The sequence below is a fragment of the Budorcas taxicolor genome, chromosome 17, assembly GCF_023091745.1.
Source record: "Budorcas taxicolor isolate Tak-1 chromosome 17, Takin1.1, whole genome shotgun sequence".
In the NCBI taxonomy this organism is placed as follows: domain Eukaryota; kingdom Metazoa; phylum Chordata; class Mammalia; order Artiodactyla; family Bovidae; genus Budorcas; species Budorcas taxicolor.
Window position 1 is genome coordinate 24,644,010 of NC_068926.1, and position 22,892 is coordinate 24,666,901.

General features: G+C 35.5%; 1 protein-coding gene across 1 annotated transcript; it reads right to left on the bottom strand.

The window, feature by feature from the left end:
• Positions 1-15,530: 15,530 nt before the first annotated feature.
• Positions 15,531-16,208, bottom strand: LOC128062019 (uncharacterized; the record flags this gene model as incomplete). Its single annotated transcript, XM_052654332.1, has 1 exon — positions 15,531-16,208. A coding segment is annotated over exon 1 (678 nt), but the record flags the coding sequence as incomplete, so codon positions are not given.
• Positions 16,209-22,892: the final 6,684 nt, after the last annotated feature.

Here is a 22,892-nt window from a genome sequence, read left to right on the forward strand (position 1 = left end):
ACAACAACAAAAATGTTCTGCCCTTAGTCTTCCTTGTGCTTAAAGCTTTGTTATAATGAAAGGAATAACCATAGTAGCAGGCTTGGTAAATATGCCTGGGCCCAACAAGAACTGCCTCTCACTGAATCTGTAATAGACACTGTGACTGCTGAATGCTCAACAGAGTAGCAGTAGAGACTTAAGTGAAGCCTTTGGTAAGGCACCATCCTTTGAGCAGCTCAGTTAGCCACCCAGGGCTAGATTGATTACACTGGATCCTTTCCATCCTCAAAGGGTAAATAATTTATCCTCATGCTGGATTGATACATATTCTGGGTGACCAAGGAGACTTTAAATTTCCGCTCAGCTTAACAGATTTAGACAAGTTTCTTCTAACGACAGACCCCTGACCTGCCTTTTCTTAGAGCATTTACTTCAGAAAACTTTCTGGACTATAAATTCTTGTTCTGTTCCTTTGAAATGTATGTAAATCTGCTTCTAACTTCTTGTCAGTTTTATAGCTCAGGAAATGTCTTTCTCAAGGACCTGGGAACCATCTCTTTGAAATGTAAACATCAAAGGAGATAACACCCCAATTTCCTAGTCTCTGAGGGAGGGTGGGAGCCTAACTTCATGAGGCAACACTTAACAAACATAAATAGCCTAATTAAAGAGAAAAAAGATTAGCAAACTCAGGAAAAATTTCATGTGCTGGACACATACCTTAGATCAACCCTACCTACAAAATCTTCCAATAATTTTCCACTAGCTCATCCCAATACTTATAATTTCCCCCATCTTCTATATCAGTGGAGATGAATTCAGTCTTTCTCTTTATTGGAATAGTCTTGAAAAAGGTCTTTGGGTGCCTGATAAACTTTCTCTGGTGGAAGTTTTGCTTTGACAAGGGTGTGGCTTTTCCTTGTCTGTCTGCACTGTCTTGGTCAGTAAATCTACTCCTGGGCTAACAAATTGATTTATTATAATGGGATTATGAAAATACCTTTAGAGAGGCAATCAAAACTATGGAGAAGATGGTGCAATAATTAGCAAAATGTCCATGAAAGTCTTTGACCCTAATACTCTCAATATTCCCTATAGATAGAATACCTTTGTCTGAGTACCCTCTCACTATTGCTCCTAGTGATGCAGTTGATTTATTTTTGCTTCATTGAGCAACTTCTGGACTCCACATTAGAGGTCCTGATTCTGAGGAGAGGGGTATATTTACAGTAGAACATATGAAGGATTTCACTAAAATTTATTGACTCAATTAAGTTACATTGGGGCTTCCCTGGTGGCTCAGTGGTAAAGAACCTGGCTGCCAGTGCAGGAGACCTGGGTTTGATCCTTGGGTTGAGAAGATCCTCTGGAAATGGATTGGCAACCCATGCCAGCATTCTTGCCTGGGAAATCCCATGGACAGGGGAGCCTGAGATGTATAGTCTATGGGGTCACAAAAGAGTTGGACCCAACTTAGTTACTAAGTGACAGCAACAATAAGTTTTACACTGAGTCCCTCAGGCCAGCAAAACAAGGAACAGAAATAGAGTTACTATGCTGGGAGGGATAACTGATCACAGTTTTCATGAGGAGATCAGGTGGCTGCTGTGTGTTGGGACAGGGAAACTATGTCTGGAGCTAAAGAGATTTCCTATGGTACCTCTTAATGCTTTTATTGAGTTAAAACCTTACATGCCAATTGCAGGAAGTGCAATCTGACAAAGACATGGTAATCAAAGGATCAAAACTCTCAGGCATGGGAAGGTATGATTTATTTCATGGTAAAAGCATTCTTGGCCAGCTGAAGGGCTAACTCAAGTTGAGGGAAATCTAGTATGCGAAGTAGAAGAGGAATATAAAGGGTATGAGCTGTGGGTAGCCTCAGGACCAATTACAGAGGTAGGACTCCTTATTCACCATTGTCTTGTAATTTGTTTGTTTGTTTGCTTGTTTAATTGTAACCAACCTTTAAGAAGCAGTGACATTAATACAACTGTGCATTTACTGTAGGGCTTGAGGAAGACCTGAACAATATAAAGTGAAGACATTTATTGCCATGCCCTTCCCAATACTGCAAGTAGTTCCCTATATCATGGCTAGCCTCCAAAGTTTCCAAGTGTGAATCTCTGCCTCCTGGGTCAATAGGACATTTTCTAGAAGCACAGAAGGCTGTTCTCTGTGCTCTCCTAGTGCTGGGAATGATCAGGGGATTCAGATCACTCTGGGAGTTGATGGCTAAATATATAACTCCCTTCCTCTCAAGTGAGAGAATTTGAAGTTGTGATCTTATACCACTTTTTAGAATTTCCCTAGAGGATTAAATTCCATTAGCCCAGCATGATAGCTGATAGAAATGCACATTTGATGGCTGCCTTTTCTTCCCTATGGTTTTCTCACATTTCCACCAGTGACATTTGTACTCCAAAATAATTATTTGCAGGCAAGTTTTTAAAATCTGACTATCTGCTTCTAGGAGAGGAACAAAATCATACATACACAATATGATTTCTGATCATTGACTATGTAAGAAGGGGTTAATTTCTAAATCCCCATGTTAAACACAATGGTAGTCATTGGTATAATTTTTAAAAAATCCTGATAGAATGATATTTCTAGATCAAATTGCATTTTCTTATCTATTTTAATTCATGAATATATATGTGTATGTGTATATATAAAATGAATGAGTTTAAATTGTACAGATATTATTTCTCATATAATAAACAAAACTTTTAATAGCATAAGGTTATCTTGATTACTTCCTTTACTTTAGTTGCCGAGAAATTTCTCAAATTTCATTTCTTAAAAATAAGTATTCACAAAGTAGTTAAGTCTTTGGTCAACTGTATAGCATCAAAAGTATTTCTTTGGATTAAGTTAAAAGAAATTTAAAAATTTAGAATTATGGCTTGTTTTCTAGGTGACACAAGCTAGAATTTGTAGTTCATATATGAATAAATAGAACAATTGGTTATGTAATCCACTTTAATGATAAAGAAAGTTCAAAAGAATGCATCGACTATTTTTTCTAGTGTTTGTATTTTATGAATGTAAACTTTGGAACCATCGTTATAACTGTTGCTATGTTAAAAAAATGATACAAAGCCAATACATACCCCATATTAAAACTATTAATATCATAATTTTGATTGACAAACTGAATAAAATATGTGTGTATCTTTGCACATACATTCCATTACTTTTACTATCCAGATAAAAAAGCATTTCCCAATAAAAAATAAATTCACAACTACATTATGTCTTGGGAAGGTTTAGATATTGACTAGCCCTGGTGGCTCAGTCGTGAAGAATCCACCTGCCAAAGCAGGAGACTTGGGTTTGATCCCTGAGTCAAGAAGATCCCATGGAGAAGGAAATGACAACCCACTCCAGCGTTCTTGTCTGGGAAATCCCATGGACAGAGGAATCTGACTGTCTAAAGTCCATAGGGTCACAAGACTTAGACATGACTGAGCAATTAAACAACTACAACAATGCCATCCTGGGATATATATTTAACACAGTGAACTAGTTTTTTCATCACTTGTACTCTAAAAGTTCCCCAAATTAAATATTTCTAATCCCATGGACGGAGGAGCCTGATAGGCTACAGTCTATGGGGTCGCATAGAGTCAGACACGACTGAGCGACTTAAAGAAAGAAGAAAGAAAGAAATGTCTAATAGTGGGGATATGCCTGTTAATATAATGGATGTAATGAATATTTATTATAGGTCTAAATAATTATACTATACAAGAAATGCTATCCTAGAGGAAAAAAAAAACAATGTTATTCATTTTATAGAAACAGATATATTAAAAAGTATTAGGAATGTAGGTTTCTTAAATATTACTATGATCTCTGACAAGTCCAAGAGACAAATGGATAACTCTGTCTTGGCCCATAGGTACTTTTTTCCCCATGACCTTTAGAGACCTATTTGATTATTAGCATAACATTTTCTCACCTCGTAGGACTCTGTGTGTGCTGCAATAGCCTCATTTACATTTGGTTTACTCACTCAGCAGTACTGCAGAACTTGTTTCAAAGAAGGAAACAAGCTGTATATGGACAGGAAAATAAATCAATTGCTTACGATTTACATTTTTTTAATGTCTTAATTTTCATTCCTGTCAGCATTCGTCTGGAACTTAACTCTATTCCTTTATTAATTGTTTATGTTGGCCTATGTTTCCCCTCTTATTTTTATTCCTTTTTTTTCTAAATAGTGGTAAAGCCTGCAATCTCTTTTATCTTGTTTGTGCTGTGCTATGCTCAGTCGCTTCAGTCCTGTCTGACTCTGTCTGACTCTGACTCTCTGACTCCATGGACTGTAGCCTGCCAGACTCCTCTGTCCATGGCATTCTCAGGCAGGAACACCAGAACGGGTTGCCATGCCCTCCTCCAGGGGATCTTGCTAACCCAGAGATGAAACCCACTTCTGTGTCTTCTGCATTGCAGGCTGATTCTTTACTGCTGAGCCACCAAGGAAGCCCTTTTATCTTGTTCCTTTGTTTTAGTCTTTTTTTTACATCATAAAAATATTTACCCTTCCTAACTATCTACCTATAAACAGCCTAATTCATGTGAATTATTTTTGCTAACATTTTAGAATGGCAGTATGTCAGACAGGTTCATCAAGTCCCCAGAGTATGGTGTAATTGAATACTGATTATACTTGGGAAAGATCATGCAGTTTGTTTACTTGGGTCTGCAAACAGTTGAGGGTGTTGTGGAAAGTTAGAGCACTGATGTTCAAATCATTTCGAATAGCTTCAGACTGCCTCCTGGCAGTCATTTTCTGTTTTGTCCTTCACAGAAGTTTTAATTAGGCGGATCAAAGTTGGTTCTCAAATCATAAACAAGGAAAAAATGAAAAAGTCAGCGTGAATTTTTACACAAGCAAGGGCATAATAATTCAGATTAGAAAGGAAAAAATAACTAAAAGATGCAGTTTAGGTTTAAAATAATTTTAATGTAATTGAATTAAGATATGCAAATATACTTTGAAAACTGTCTGATGAAAGTGCATCTAAAAGCAGATCCTGAATCACAGCAGGGTCATTAGTACAATAGAAAAGTCAATGAGAAAAATAATTATAACTGTAAATCTATAGTTTATAATGAGCCTAAAGAGGTACTTCTTTCTTGTAAACAAGGCTGACATGCTTTTTAAGCTGGTGGCAATGGCTTAGAGAAAGCTCATTAAGCTGTTTCATTTTTTTCTATGTCTCTGCCTCAGTTGGATGACAATTTAATTAAAAATATGATGATTTATGAAATCAATAGATACATATTACAAGTAAATTTATGTCTTGTAAAGTATAATTTGTATAACCAATTGGATAGATGGTGATAAATACACAGAGAATATTTAATAACCATGTCTACCTATGGAAAATTCAAGTAAAGGTTATATTTTGTGTGCTAAAAAACAGGCAAGTATGGGGTGGTAAGACCATTACTATTCTACCTACTACAAGTGTTATATGGAAACCCCAACTTTCTGTCACTTTCTTTTGCAAAGTTGTTGCTATATGAAAGGAATTCTGATCATCATATATTTTTATAAATATTTGCAGAGGAATTTACAGTGATTTTGAATACCACAAAGGAAAAACTAATATAACATGTTTTAATAGTGTGTTGATTCCTAATACAACTCAGCATCCTAATCTTATATTGTTTTGGCCTTGTATTGGGAGGTTGGCTAAGGGATTATGGCAAATAATCTTTTCAAGCAAATTAAATTGTCATCAGAAGATCTAGTTTGCATATTTCCTTTTGAACACTTCAGTTTTCATGAGTAAAACATGAAGATGCAATGTATATATAATAAAACTAGAGACATGAAAACCTCAAGCCTTTCTACTTGCCTAGTGGTAGAAAATGTAAATCACTGCTGAAAATTTGTTGTCAAGTGTGTAAAATTCCAGAAAAACAACTAAAGGAACTTCTGGGGAAAAAAAAAAAAAATTTTATTTGTTTAATTATCATGATCTAAAATGTCAAACATTTGAAGTTTCCCTTATATTTAGCCTACCAATACATCTTTATAATTTATTAATGAACTTTAATTGATTCAAGACTGAATCATGGTGCCACCTTTTTCTTTTTGCAGTTTGTTTATTTTCTTTTACCTCACTTGAAATAATAGAGAAATAATGAAATTAAGCCTGGGGATGTATTTTTTGTGACAAAAACATAATCAGTGCATTTAGATGAAGTAAACTTATTTTCCTGACTTCAAAATTAAGATTATTTTACAAGCAGACCTAGTCATTATTACCTTAAAAACAATTGGAGCTTAGGCAGGAGAATGAATCACTAAAAAAATTATTTGGTCATTCTTTTAAAAATATTTCTGAAAAATATAACCTAGAGAAATATACTTGGAAAATAATATATATGTATGCTCTATATTTTCCTTTTAAAGCAAGAATGCAATAAATAAAAAGACTATAGCCTTCATTACATCTTACCCAATAATAAAGGAAAGGGGATTACAGGAATTAAGAAGGGAGGAAAGAAGCACATGGAATATTATCCAGTATAAACCATATTAGGCCACAAAATAAATCTTAATAAATTTAAGAAGATTAAGATCACAGCATAACGGAGCTAGAAGATAACATCAGACGGAAAACAGGGAAATTTACGTATACATGGAAAGTAAACAACACATTCTTAAACAACCAGTGAGTCAAAGAAGAAAGCAGCAGGGAAACTAGAAAATATGTTGAAATATATGAAAATGAAAAGAAAACATACAAAATTTATGGAATGCAGTGAAAACAATGTTAAGAGGGAAATTTATACTTATAAATATTTACATTAAGAGAGAAGAAAGATACCAGCAACTTAAAGTTTATACCTTAAAGAAGTACAGAAAGAATAAGCCTAGTCAAATCTATCAAAGGAAGGAAATAATAAAGATTAGATCAGAGGTGACTAAGGAAGAGAACAGAAAAACAATAAAGAAAAATCAATAAAACCAAAAATTTTTTCTTTGAAAAGGCCAACAAAATTGGCAAACCTTTAGCAAGATTGGCTAAGAAAAATAGGGAGAAGACAAAAATAACTAAACTCAGAAATAAAAGTGTAAATCCTATTGCTGATTTTACAGAAATATAAAGGATTGTAAGAGAGTACTGTGAATAGTTATGCTGGCAAATCGAATAACATATGAAATGACCAAATTCGAGAGGCAAACTAACTACCAGAGGTGTATCATGAAAGAGACAGCAATACGATCATGATGAAATAGAAAATCTGAAGAGACCTATCTATGATTATTCAAGGAGATTGAAACAATAAAAACTTTTCAACAAAGAAAAGTCCAGGGCCAGATGACTTCACTGGTAAATTCTACCAAACATTTAAAGAATAATTAACACCAATTCTTTACTTATTCTGAAAAAACTGAAGAGGAGGAAGCATTCTTTCATTGTATGAGGCAAGTTTCACCTTGAAATTAAAGTCAGACAAAGACGCTATAAGGAAAGAAAACTAAAAATCAATATATATGATGAATATTGATGTAAAAGCTCTCACCAAAATACAAACAAACCAAATTCAACAGTATATTAAAATCATTATACACCATGACCATGTGGGCTTTGTCCTAAGAATGAAAAGATGGTTCAATATAAGAATCAATCAATGCAATACATTTCATTACCAGAAAGAAAGGGAAAACAAAACACACGGTCATCTCAACTGATGCATAGTAAGCATTTGACAAAATTCAATATCCTTTGTGATTAGAAAAAGGAACACTCAACAAAATAAAAATAGAAAAAACTATTAATGCCTCAACATAATAAAGACCATATATGACAAACCCTCAGCTACCATCATGTGTGTGTGCATGTTCAGTTGCTCAGTCGTGTCAAACTCTTTGAGACTCCATGAACTGTGTAACCCACAAGGCTCCTCTCTTCATGGAATTATCCAGGAAGAATACTGGAGTGGGCTGCTATTTCCTGCTCCAGGAGATCTTCCCCACCCAGTGGTCAAACCCACGTCTCTTGTGTCTCCTGCATTGTCAGGCAAATTCTTTACCATTATACCACCTGGGAAGCCCCACAGCTACCATCATACCTGATAGTAGATACTGAAAGCTTTCCCTCTAAGATAAGGAACAAGAAAAGGATGCCTGATTTTACCACTTCTATTCAACACAGTACTGGACATCCTATCCAGGGCAAATAGTTAACAAAGAAAAGTGAAAGTCATCTAAGTTTGAAATAAAGAAATAAAATATGTCTGTTCACAGATGACATAAACATTTATGTAGAAAATCCTAAAGATTACACAACCATTAGAACTAATAAATAAAAATGACATGACTTCTGTAGAAAACCAAGGGATTCACAGATAACCAATAATTAATATGTCACCTGCACTAATCACTGGCAAACAGACAGTTTACATTTATCTGATGTAAAGTCTTTTATAGTATACCAACACCCTTCCCTCCTCCAAGCTAACTGGCCTTCAAGTAAAATGAACTCAAATATTTCTATTAAAAATTTCATGTGTAAAATAATCATATTTCCCCCTCAGAGTCTTTCCTCTGTTTCCTGTTTCTATGTGGTATTTTCTGTGGAAAGAGAACTAAAATTATTTCTACAAAATTTTAATGAGAATTATTTTGGGAGAGGTTAATTATTGTCTTACTGAACAATGGTGATTTAAAACTAATAAGTCAGTATTCTAAATAGAATGATAGGCATGTACATGGACAGAATAAAGAAAATTATTTCTCTTATCAGACTTTGACCATAACTATCACTTCACATTCTGCTTTAAATTATACAAATGGCAATGAAAAATGCTCAGAGTTATAAACTTTTAGCCAATTTTTATCTTTTTCATCATTTTATTTCCATTTTATTTGTGACTTTAAAAATAAACTCAATAGAAAGCTTACACAGTCATGTGTTGGAAGAAAATTATTTAGAAGATAACACAATTATCTTAACTTTGTGTATTAATTTAATACAGTTTATCTGAAACTCCAAATGGATCTTTATTAACCTCAAGCAAATATTCTGAAACCCATTTGGAACAACAAACAAATGAAAATTATAAAACAATTTAAGCAGTAGAATAATGAGAGAGCTGGCAAAATGTTATTCACCAAATAATTGTAAAGCTTTAATAATTATGACACTCTACATGTACAGACAGAATAGCTAGATAAATGGAAGTAAAGAGTCATCTCCGAAAACACTGTTAGCAATTATATGCAACAAAGAAAAGATGTTTTGTTATCTTTAATATTTTTTAGAATGAATTTGTTGAGAGAAATTGATGATTTACTTTTTCTAGTATTGGTCCTATATGTGTTTTTTGACAAATATAAAAGGTTTGCCCAAAAAGTCTCCTCTGCCAGATGAATGACATTCTGAAAAGAAGTACAAGATTGTACATTGAGATTGAAGAGAAGAGGATGATGGGGAAAATATCAAAGAAAAATGTAAGCATCTACATTTAAGGGAAACATTTAGGTATGTGAGAACTAAATAAATAGAATGTTTAATGACACTACATGAGAAAAATCTCCTTGAGAAAAGAGGCTGCATTATGAGGAGCCAAAGCTTTATTTATACCAAAAGTATTTAAAATTCATTATTAATCAAAATGATTTTCAAACAATTGCCAAAAATTAAGTATTCTTCAGGTGGTTTAAGAAGTAAAGTAAATTTTGAAGAAAAAAATTCAAATTTTTTATGTTGCATCATCATAAAAATAAACTCCAGAGGATCTGAAGAATTGAATGCAAAACCTAGAGATATAAAACTAGAAGAAAAAAGAAGCGAATACTTGAGGATTACTTAAAAATAACTTTTATAAGTATCAACAAAAGAAAATTTAAGCTGGGGATAGTGGTAGTTGATATACCTGAAGAGCTACAAATTTTAAATTATGATATTGAAAAATGCATAAATATTAAAATTAAAGACAAATAACAAATTGAGAAACATAGTTCATATTATGTAACTCATAATATTAAATAAATAACAACAATATATAAAATGATGAGCAAAATCATTTATCTCAATCTAACTTTGGCCAGAGAAAGAACAAGCACTTCATTAAAAAAAAAAAAAAGTACAAAGACGTATAGATCAGTAGACAGAATTGAATTTATGGAAATAAACCCATATACATATGTTGAATTAATTTTTAAGCAATGAACCAAGAATATACAATGAGGAAAGGATTGTCTTTTCAATAAATAGTGTTGGGAAAACTGGACAGTCACATGCAAAAGAATAAACCTAGACCACTATCTTATACCAGATTCAAAAATTAACTCACAGTGTACCAAAGGCTCATTAAAGACTTTAATGTGCTTCTCAAGTGACTCAGTGGTAAGGAATCCACCTGCTAAGCAGGAGACTTGGGATTGATCCCTGGGTTGGGAAGATCCCTTGGAGGAGAAAATGGCAACCCACTGCAGTATTCTTGCCTGGGAAATCCCATAGCCAGAAGAGCCTGGCAGGCTACAGTGCATGGACCGCAAATAGTCAGATGTGACACAGTGACTAAGCAACAACAAAACAACAAAGACCTTAATATAAAATCTTAAGCAATAAAACTCCCAGAAGATAACATAGGCAGCAAAATTTGTGATAATATTTTTTCATCTGATACCAAAACCAAAGGCAACAAAAGCAAAATTAGGAATTAGCAGATGTGAACTGTTATATTTAGAATGGATAACCAATGGGGTTCTACTGTACAGCACAGGGAACTATATTAAATATCTTGATAAACCATAATGGAAAAGAATCCAAAAAAGTGTGTGTGTGTGTATATAACAATCATTTTGCTATTTTGGAGAAATTAACATAACTTTATAAATCAACTATACTTCAATAAAATGATTTTTTTTAAGCAAAACTAAACAAATGGGACCATATCAAACTAGAAAGATTTATCACAACAAAGGAAATTGTCAATAAAATGAAAAAGTAACCTACTGGCTGAATGGGGAAAAATATTTGCAAATCATATGTCTGATAAGGATTTACTGTAAAAAAAAAAAAATAAAGAACCCATATAATCTATTACAAATAATTAAAAAAATAGGAAGAGAACTTGAATAGAAATTTTTCCAAAGAAGACACACAGAAGGCTAACATGTATGTGAAATGATACTCAAAATGAGGGAAAGCAAATGAAAATTCCTGTAGTATACCACCTTACACCTTTTTGAATTTCTATTATTAAAAACATAAGAAATAACAAGTGTTGGAGAGGATGCTGAGAACAAGCAACACTGGGCAGTCTTAGGTGGAATGTAAATTGGTACAGCCACTACAGAAAGCAGTATCGCAGATTTAAAAAGTTTAAAAATACAGCTACCATATGAGCCAGTAATTCTACTTCTGGGAATTTATCCAAAGAAAATGAAAAATACTAACTTGAAAAGATATGTGCATTTCCCCATGTTCGTTGCAACTTAAGGCCTCTATAACTGAAAGAAAACTTCCATTTGGAGCCCTCCTGGATTCTTCCCTTTGTGTCTTTCCATGGCTAATTTTAATGTATCTTTGCCCTGAATGAATGTAAATGTGAGTTTATAGTTTTCCATGAGTTGAATTTTGTAAGACTAATTAGCAAATAAGAACTAATTTGTAGAACTGAGGTTTGGGGAAACTCCAAAACTTGAAGTTGTTATCAGAAATTAGAACGATCTTATATGCACTTTGTTTTAAACTTTGTAGTTGAACCCTTCCTTACAGCTGGTGCTAGCATTCTTAGGCACACCTTGCCGTCTAGAGGACTGTGCCCTTAACTTCAGTTTTGTTAACTCCAGGGTAGGGCCTTATTGTAATTCAGTCTTGGGTCTCACAAATAGGGAGAATCCTGGAGTTAAAAAACTGAAGTACAGAAAGGGTTAGGAAGAAGAATTTCAGTTCTCATACTTAAGATGTTCAAGACACTGAATGATGACCACTGGACTGGATGGTGGTGAATATAAAGGAGAGTGGTATGAGAGGCATCAATGCACACCTTTGCTACATCCTAGCTATGCTCCTGTTTAATAAGTTGAATTTTTGTTGCCTCTTGTTTAAAGAAAACTCATGAAAAACCTATGTGCCTCAGAGCACCAAATTGTTTTTACCTCGAGGCATTTGTTTGAAATTCTGTTTTCACTCACTGTCTCAGTACCTTTCAGTGTCACCACTGAAGATGATCTTCCCTGATTACTGTATGGAAGACACCTTACTATCTCTCCCCATTCCTTTATCTCATGGCTGTTTCTTCTGCCATAGCCAGCAGTATGATATATATTTATCAGTTTATTTTCTGCCTTTCTTTCTAGAAAGTAAGCTCCATACTTAAAGCACTGTCCAGCACATAAAAGGAAAAAAATAATTTCTTCTGTAAATCAATGAGCATAATACTGTGTATGTTAGTCGTTCAGTCATGTCCAACTCTTCTCAACTGTGTGGATGGTAACCCACCAGGTTCCTCTGTCCATGGGATTCTCCAGGCAAGAATCCTGGAGTAGATTGCCAGTTCCTTCTCCAGGGAATCTTCCTGACTCAGGGATCAAACCTGGGTTTCCCACATTACAGGCAGACTTTTTACCATCTGAGCCACCAGGGAAACATACTGTACTCAGCAAATTTGGAAAATCAGTCAAATAAGGGTTTTGAAACATGCTTACATGTAATTGTATCTGAGGAGCAATATGGACATAACAAATAGTCAATATTATTCTTGGCACATCTTAGATCTTTCAAAAATATTTCCAGATTATTACTTACGTTGAAGCTAAACTTCACATAATTCTTTAAATCTCAGAGAAAACCCAGTTTTTTCCAGGTAGTAAGATCCCTTGGGCTTTCCAATCTGTATGACAGATAACAACCAAAATCAGAACATACAAAAATGCCAAAACTAAGGAAATACTGATGGCCTTTCCTTTGTTGTAGATTCAGTGCTCCTTTGAGGTTTTTCAGGAAGCATATGAGGAAGAAATGCAACCCACTCCAGTATCCTTGCCTGGAGAGTCCCATGGACAGAGTCCCTGGCAGGGATTGCAGAAGTCAGACATGACTGAAGGTGTCTTAACATGCACACATTGTAATAGTATTGCATACAGATTAGACAATGAGTGAAAATAGTTTAGAAATACTGTGTGGGGTCCCCAAATTTATGATTTTTGTATAAACTTAAAAATCTGTAAAGATCTTCTTGACATTGTATGTTCATTTGTTTTTATTTAATATTTATTTTCAAAGACTACCTATGATAATCAGCTTTTATTGCCATTATTTAGAAAGAGCTATTTATTTTTTTAATTTTATTTTTTGGAACAGCTTTACTTTTAGAGCAAAATTAGGAAGAAAATACAGAGATTTCTTAAATATCCCTGACCCACACACCCACGGGCATAGCCTCCCCCATTATCAACATCAATCATCAGAAAGGTGCATTTTTTTTTAACTAAGGATAAACCTAAGGTGACACATCATGATTACCCAAAGTTCATAGCTTTCCTTAGGGGTCACTCTTGGTGTTATGCATTCTATGGTTTGGAAAATGTATGATGGCATATATCAATCATTGTAATATCTTTTAGAATATTTTCATTGCCCTAAGGATCATCTGTGCTCCACCTATTTATCCCCACTCCTCCAATACAATGGCCACCTGATGCGGAGAGCTGACTCATTTGAAAAGACCCTGATGTTTGGAAAGATTGAAGGCAGGAGGAGAAGGGGACAACAGAGGATGAGATGCTTGATTGGCATCACTGACTCAGTGGACATGAGTTTGAGTAAACTCCGGAGTTGGTGATGGACAGGAAGGTCTAGTGTGCTGCAGGCCATGGGGTGGCAAAGAGTCAGACACGACTGAGCAACTGAACTGAACTGAACTAAGTCACTTCAGTCATGTCTGGCTCTTTGCAACCCTGTGACCTGTTAGTCCCCCAGTCTCCTCTATCCATGGGATTCTCCAGGCAAGAATATTGGAATGGGTTGCCATGCCATCCTCCAGGGGATGCCTTCCTGACTTAGGGATGGAACCTGCATCTCTTATGTTTCCAGCATTGGCAGGCGGGTTCTTTACCACTAGCACCATCTGGGTAGCCCCCATTTCTTTTTAATGCTCAATAATATTCCATTGTGTGGATATAGTTGTTTACTCATTCCCTTGTTGAAGGATATTCTGATTGTTTTTAAGTTTTGGTAATTATGAATAAAGCTGCTATAAATGTCTATGTGTAGGCTTTTGTGTGGACATACACTTACATCTCCTCTGGGTAAATATCAAGGAGTGTGCTTCCAAGATTGTATGGTAAGAGCACATTTAGTTTTGTAAGAAACTGAGAAACTATGTTCCATTGTGGCCGTACCACAGTGCATTCTCACCAACAATATATGATGTTGATTTACATCTCACCAGTAGTTGGTGTTGCCAGTGTTTTGGAATTGTCTGTTCTAATAGGTATAGAGTGGTTCAGTAGAGTTCAGTTCAGTTCAGTCGCTCAGTCGTGTCCGACTCCCTGCGACCCCATGAATCACAGCAAGCCAGGCCTCCCTGTCCATCACCAACTCCCGGAGTTCACTCAGACTCACGTCCATCGAGTCCGTGATGCTATCCAGCCATCTCATTCTCTGTCATCCCCTTCTCCTCCCGCCCCCAATCCCTCCCAGCATCAGAGTCTTCTCCAATGAGTCAACTCTTCGCATGAGGTGGCCAAAGTACTGGAGTTTCAGTTTTAGCATCATTCCTTCCAAAGAATACCCAGGGCTGATGTCCTTTAGAATGGACTGGTTGGAACTCCTTGCAGTCCAAGGGACCCTCAAGAGTCTTCTCCAACACCACAGTTCCAACGCATCATTTCTTCGGTGCTCAGCCTTCTTCACAGTCCAACTCTCACATCCATACATGACCACAGGAAAGACCATAGCCTTGACTAGAAGGAACTTAGTCAGCAAAGTAATATCTCTGCTTTTGAATACACTATCTAAGTTGGTCATAACTTTTCTTCCAAGGAGTAAACATCTTTTAATTTCATGGATGCAGTCACCATCTACAGTGATTTTGGAGCCCCCAAAAATAAAGTCTGACACTGTTTCCACTGTTTCCCCATCTATTTCCCATGAAGTGATGGGACCAGATGCCATGATCTTCGTTTTCTGAATGTTGAGCTTTAAGCCAACTTTTTCACTCTCCTCTTTCACTTTCATCAAGAGGCTTTTTAGTTCCTCTTCACTTTCTGCCATAAGGGTAGTATCATCTGCATATCTGGTGTTATTGATATTTCTCCCGGCAATCTTAATTCCAGCTTGTGTTTCTTCCAGTCCAGCGTTTCTCATCATGTAGTCTGCATATAAGTTAAATAAGCAGGGTGACAATATACAGCCTTGATGTACTCCTTTTCCTATTTGGAACCAGTCTGTTGTTTCATGTCCAGTTCTAACTGCTGCTTCCTGGCCTGCATAGAGGTTTCTCAAGAGGCAAGTCAGGTGGTCTGATATTCCCATCTCTCTCAGAATTTTCCACAGTTTATTGTGATCCACACAGTCAAAGGCTTTGGCATAGTCAATAAAGCAGAAAGAGATGTTTTTCTGGAACTCTCTTGCTTTTTCCATGATCCAGTGGATGTTGGCAATTTGATCTCTGGTTCCTCTGCCTTTTCTAAAACCAGCTTGAACATCAGGAAATTCACGGTTCATGTATTGATGAAGCCTGGCTTGGAGAATTTTGAGCATTACTTTACTAGCATGTGAGATGAGTGCAACTGTGCGATAGTTTGAGCATTCTTTGGCATTGCCTTTCTTTGGGATTGGAATGAAACCTGACCTTTTCCAGTCCTGTGGCCACTGCTGAGTTTTCCAAATTTGCTGGCATATTGAGTGCAGCACTTTGAAAGCATCATCTTTCAGGATTTGAAACAGCTCCACTGGAATTCCAACTCCACTAGCTTTGTTCATAGTGATGCTTTCCAAGGCCCACTTGACTTCATAGTCCAGGATGTCTTGCTCTAGATGAATGATCACACCATCATGATTATCCGGGTCGTGAAAATCTTTTTCGTACAATTCTTTTGTGTATTCTTGCCACCTCTTCTTAATATCTTCTACTTCTCTTAGGTTCATACCATTTCTGTCTTTTATTGAGCCCATCTTTGCATGAAATGTTTCCTTTGTATCTCTAATTTTCTTGAGGAGATCTCTAGTCTTTCCCATTCTGTTGTTTTCCTCTATTTCTTTGCATTGATAGCTGAAGAAGGCTTTCTTATCTCTTCTTGCTAGTGGTATTTCATTGTTATTTTGATCTGCATTTTCCTAATGATACATAAGGCAGAGCATCTTTTCATATACTCACTTGCCATCTGTAGATCTTCTTTTATGAGGTGTCCATTAAAGTTTTTGATTCCTTTTAAAATTAGTTGTGTTTTTTTTTTAAGGTTTTTAAGGTTTTTTTTTTTTTTTTAAATTTGAAGTGTTTTTGTACATTTTTGGTAATAGTCCTTTATCTGCTTTGTCTTTTGCAAATACTTCCCCTCAGTCTGGTGCTTGTCTTATTTTTTTAACATTATCTTTCACACAGCAGAAGTTTCTAATTTTAGTAAAGTCCATTTCATCAATTATTTCCTTCATGGATCTTATTTTTGATGTTGCATCTAAAACAATCATCACTATACCTAAGGCTATGTTGGTATCTTCTAGAGGGTGTAGATGTTCACTTTTATGTAAGTTTATGATCCATTTTGAATTAATTTTTGTTAAGGGTGTTTGTTAGTTAGATCTATGTCCAGAAGTCATTTGTTTTCTTTGCACTTGGGTGTCTATTTCAGTGTCATTTGTTGAAGACTCTGTCAGTGCTCCATTTTATTGCCTTTGTTATTTTTGTCAAAGGCCAGTTGATTATGTTTATGTGAGTCTATTTCTGGACTCCCCATTTTATTCTGTTGTTCTGTTGGTCTATTTCTTTGCCTATACTATACCACCTTAATTGCTTTATCTTTATAATATGTCTTGAAATTGAGTAGCATCTGTCTTCCAACTTCATTCTTCTCCTTTAATGTTATGTAGAATATTCTGGGTCTTTTGCTTTTCCTATAAACTTTATAATAGTATGTTAATATCCATAAAGTAAAGGTTTTATTATTTACATATGAAAGGGTCAAGTATTAATATTTTTCAGTGTCATGTCCCTATGGTAGGTCAGTCAGTATTGTTAAAGTAATTTTATATTTATTTATTATTCTTTGAATTTCTATGAGATACATTTTAGTTATTTTCAGTTCATATAAGAGAACTGTAGTCTCAAGGCCATATGTGCTTTATTAAAATATTATTTGAGAGGGTGGGATGATTTGGGAGAATGGCATTGAAACATGTATACTATCATGTAAGAAACGAATCGCCAGTCTATGTTCGATGCAGGATGCAGGATGCTTGGGGCTGGTGCACAGGGATGATCCAGAGAGATGATATGGGGTGGGAGGTGGGAGGGGGGAGGGGGGTTCATGTTTGGGAACTCATGTACACCCGTGGTAGATTCATGTCAATGTATGGCAAAACCAATACAGTATTGTAAAGTAAAATAAAGTAAAAATAAAAATTAAAAAAAAATAAATAAAATAAAATAAAAAATAAAAAGCATTTGAAAAAAATATTATTTGTCATATGAATCTAAATTTTTATAGTTTGCCTTTTGGAAGAAATAAACTTCATGAATCTCATTCATTTATTTTTGTAGTTTTGGAAGTACCAGGGTATCTGTGGTCTTTTATGGTTAGCTTAACACCTATTCAATGTGAGGAAATCAGTGAGCTACACCAGTAAAAATTGTATAGATTTGCAATACAGAGTCATTGACTAGAATGTACAAAGCCCTACACCCAAGGCTCCACAAGGCTGGGATAAGAGAAGTTGAACCAGCTGTAATTAAATGTGGTAACAGAAGAACTATTTTAAAAACTTTGTGCTAACTTGCTATTTCTTTTACAACATATTATTGTCTCTTCATTGGTGAGTTTTTCAGGTCTGCATCAAAACTTCCTGCAGAAGGAAGGAAGTATGATGCAGTAATAGCTATGTTTGAGTGCCCACATCAAGGAGACTAATTTACTTCCTTTTTTAAGTGCCTTGGCAGCTTATGTATTTATTAATCATACCAATAATCACTTACCATCAATGACCTTTCTGTATATCAATAATCAGTGATGTCTCTATATACACCTATATCTCTATCTATTATATCTCTCCATCTCTATTTATTTCTCAATATATATACCACATGTGTGTGCAAGAGAGATGTTATTATAAGGAACTGGCTTATGTAATTATGGAGGTTCCAATTTAAGACTTGGCAGGTTTGAGACCCAAGAGCTGTTGCTACAGTTTAAGGCAAAAAGCAGGGAAAAAATAAAACAAAAATCTGGTGTCATAGTTCTAAGTAGTCAGGTGTGAGGAGTTTTCTATCAACCACTGGAGCATCAGTCTGTTATTTTATTCAGTCATTCAACTGATTGGATAAGGCCCACCCATATTTGGGAAATCAATATGCTTAACTTAATTTACCTATTTAAAGATTAGTCTCATCTGAAACACCCTCACTGAATAATGTTTAGCCAGGTATCTGGACATCCTGTAAAAGTAAGTATGAGAAAAATAATTGATATTTTATGGATAATTTTTGTACTGTTCACATGGATTATAATGCTTAGACATCTCTTCTCTGGATAAAACATGCCCCTTCCCTTTCATCACATGCTGAATGGCAGTCCTTACTTCTTACACTTGGACCCTTACAAATGATTAGCCAAAAGAGATCTTTTTGAAAGATTAGTTAGTCTGGTTTTGTAGCTGTCATTTAAAAAGATTTTTTATAATGTTTTGAAAATAAATGATTTGTTTTTGCTTCTGGATAAGAGCTACACATCATTAGAAAACCTGGCACTCCTTGAGTTCACTTGATATTTCTGGGATCTTCAAGTTGCACGTAGGCATTTTTTTACTCATTTACACCACTATATTCATTTTTATAAATTTGCTTTTTTCTTTTGCATAAACAAGAAATATGTCTTTCAATCCATATTATGTATCTTATACTGTTACAAAGGTAATTGTGATGATGAGGAAAGACAGATAAGCTAGACAGCTATTTAAAAAAAAAAAATAAGTGACAGGCTTTTGTTCTAGAATGCCATTTGCATTTATGAGATATTTTCTGATGTGTCTATCAGAGCAAGTTAGCAGTGCAGTGTTCAATTTTTCAGAATGTGCCTGTATTTCTCATTTCCAATGATCTTCTGACATGGCCTTTACATGATTTAAAGTACAGGCTCAACCTCTTCATCACCCTAGTGGCTGGTATTTACAAAAATAGGGAAACATGGGAAAAATGAAAGTGAAAATTGAGCATATGTGCAGTGAATTTAGGAAGAGGAAGATAAATTAAGGTGTAATTGTTTTCAGTCAGAGCCTAAACACTGATTGGAAAACTTGTAAAAATGTAGCAATAATTCGTCAGTAACTGCTTGAATCATTCAGATTACCCACCTCCATATTCACCAGATATTTAAGATTCAACTGCCTATTGGGTATATTGATTGAGCAAGGTTTAACACCATTGCCTTTGACTTCATTAATGAAATAAATATTTTTCAAATATTTTCTCTTATGGAAGACTGGCAAGTTGGAAAACTGTACATATATATTTTTTCCTCTTCTTGGAAAATTATTGCCAATCAAGATAGAAGAAAATAAAAGCAGAATAATTTTCTGTTGTCATTTTATTTACTTTTCCTCCCAGTTTAGCCTTTCAGTCTTTGGTAAATTTATTACTGAGAATACATTTTCTTTGCAGTCTGTTTTCAAGGGATAGCAGTTCAAAAATGCCACAGGAGTAGTTTGTAACCTCTGCCCATAATTTAGGGATACTGCTTTTTTGGGCTGAATGTCTTGGACCATCCATAGTTTGAGTGATTTCATTAGCTCTCATTTTAAAGAAAATTTCATAACTCAAAAGATTACTATGCACTCATGATACAATGTGGTTTCCATTGGCACACTTCCTGCTTCCATGATGGAAGAAGTTAATGGCTTCGTTCAAATTCTCTTCTTAAAGAATGAAATACATACCTCCTACTTTCTAATCTATGCTTATTTGTTTTACTACATAAAAGTTTTTTAAGTATTTATGAAGGAACCAGTTATATAATAAAGCAGAATGGGCAGAAAGTCATGAATTAGATAGAGAAAATCTAGGCCACATCCTGGCTTAACCTAATTCTTTCTAACGACATGTTTTTTTCTTAAATGGCCACAGATGATCCACTCATTAAATACCATTTGGTTAACTGGCAGGTGCATTCCATCATCTAAAACGATGCTCGACACAATCAAACTATTCCAAATATGTGCATATTGAATCTGCACATAATTATCTTTGCAAATAAATAGAAGTACATAGATACTATTAGTGTCTTGACCTTCTAAATTATATATGAACAGTGTATATTAGGGCTTGAAAAGAGTCAATTTTATTAAAAATTCCTTCATGTATCTGCTCTTATATAAAGCCATTTATTGACATGTGATTAACATCATCCCTTGCCTTCATCATTATACAGTCCAATTCATAAAAACAGTAAAATTAAGGTGGCTGAAAGTTATTACAACATGCTTTATATCATCCTTTTTTACCTGTGTATAATGGTAGAAGAGGAACAATGTCACATAAAACTGATTTCTTAATATATGAATATCTCAATTTCACCATGAGCTATAGTTTCCAAAGATATTTTAAAGTTCAGAAAAAAAACCCATTAAAATAACCTATAATTACTTTGGCTACTAAAATTATCTTAACCTCTCTTCACTCTCTTATGGGAGAAGGCAATGGCACCCCACTCCAGTACTCTTGCCTGGATAATCCCATTGACGGAGGAGCCTGTTAGGCTGCAGTCTATGGGGTCGCTAAGCATTGAACACGACTGAGTGACTTCACTTTCACTTTTCACTTTCATGCATTGGGGAAGGAAATGGCAACCCACTCCAGTGTTCTTGCCTGGAGAATCACAGGGACGGGAGTGCCTGGTGGGCTGCCGTCTATGGGATCGCACAGAGTTGGACATGACTGAAGCGACTTAACCCCAGCAGCAGCAGCACTCTCTTATAAACTAAAGAATAAAATTGACACAATGTAAAAACATGATACAGACTTCCTTTTCAAATGCATCACCATATACAGTGCATAAATTTTCTATTACCATGATTGAATTGGTCTGTGCTTTATTAGAAGCATCTTGCATTCTTAAAAGACCCACTTTTTTATGCTGCACAAATGCTATATAAAATTGTTTGAATCTTTTCACACCATAACACCCTTGTTTTTAGTATTGATTTAAAAGAATGAAGGGTAACCCCACAAGACTTGTAAGGCATATGCCTTACTTGTAAGACATAGCTTTGCACTCTCTATATCACTCTATGTATATTCATATTATTTACTTGAATGCTACTTGAACAATAAAAAAGACATTACATGGAAGAGTCATTACAGAGTGTGGTTATGATGTCCACTGTTTGATTAATGAAAAGACCTAGTGTTTTTCAGTTCAGTTCAGTCACTCATTCATGTCCCACTCTTTGCAACCCCCATGGACTGCAGCATGCCAAGCTTCCCTGTCTGTCACCAACTCCCGGAGCTTACTCAAACTCATGTCCATTGAGTTGGTGATGCCATCCAACCATCTCATCCTCTGTTGTTCCCTGCTCCTCCTGCCTTCAGTCTTTCCCAGCATCAGGCTCTTTTCAAATGAGTCAGTTCTTCATATCAGGTGGCCAAAGTATTGGAGGTTCAGCTTCAGCATCAGTCCTTCTAATGAATATTCAGAACTAATTTTCTTTAGGATGGACTGGTTGGATCTCCTTGTAGTTCAACCAGCTCTCAAGAGTCTTCTCTGTCTAGGTTTGTCATAACTTTCCTGACAAGAAGCAATCATCTTCTGATTTCATGGCTGCAGTCACCATTTGCAGTGATTTTAGAGCCCCAGAAGAGGAAATCTCACTACTTCCATCTTTCCGCCTTCTAGTTGCCATGAAGTAATGGGGCCAGATGCCATGACTTTTAGTTCAGTTTAGTTCAGTCTCTCAGTCGTGTCCAACTTTTTGCAACCCCATGGACTGCAACATGCCAGGCCTCCTTGTCCATCACCAACTCCCGGAGTTTACTCAAACTTATATCCATTGAGTCAGTGATGCCATCAAACCATCTCAACCTCTGTTTTCCCCTTCTCCTCCTGCCTTCAATCTTTCCCAGCATCAGGGTCTTTTCAAATGAGTCAGTTCTTCACATCAGGTGGCCAAAGTATTGGAGTTTCAGCTTCAACATCAGTCCTTCCAATGAATATTCAGGACTGATGTCCTTTAGGATGGACTGGTTGGATCTCCTTGCAGTCCAAGGGACTCTCAAGAATCTTCTCTAGCACCACAGTTCAAAAGCATCAATTCTTTGGTGTTTCTAAATCTTGTTACTATTTGTGCCTCTGCCTCTGCCCCTTCGCTTACAAAAGCGGGTTGACACGTTCCCTTGGTTATAGCTACCTTGCTTTTAATTGCTGCCTGTCATATTGATTGATTATTGTCAATTCTTAGCAGTCAGCAGCAATGCCTCATTGCTTCATGTCATAAATCAGTATACATTTATTTGGTTTCTGCTGCTCACCGTAAAGCAGCTGCTTGGAAATCCTGTTAATCATAAGCCACCCATTGTCTTACTCAGTATGTCTGAGTATATCTTACTCAGTATATCTGCAATATTAATGGTATTGCAGTGCATAAAACTCCAAGGTTAGGGGACTGGCACTGTTCTAAAGCAAGGAACAATTATCCACACGTTCAAAGCTAAATTTGACA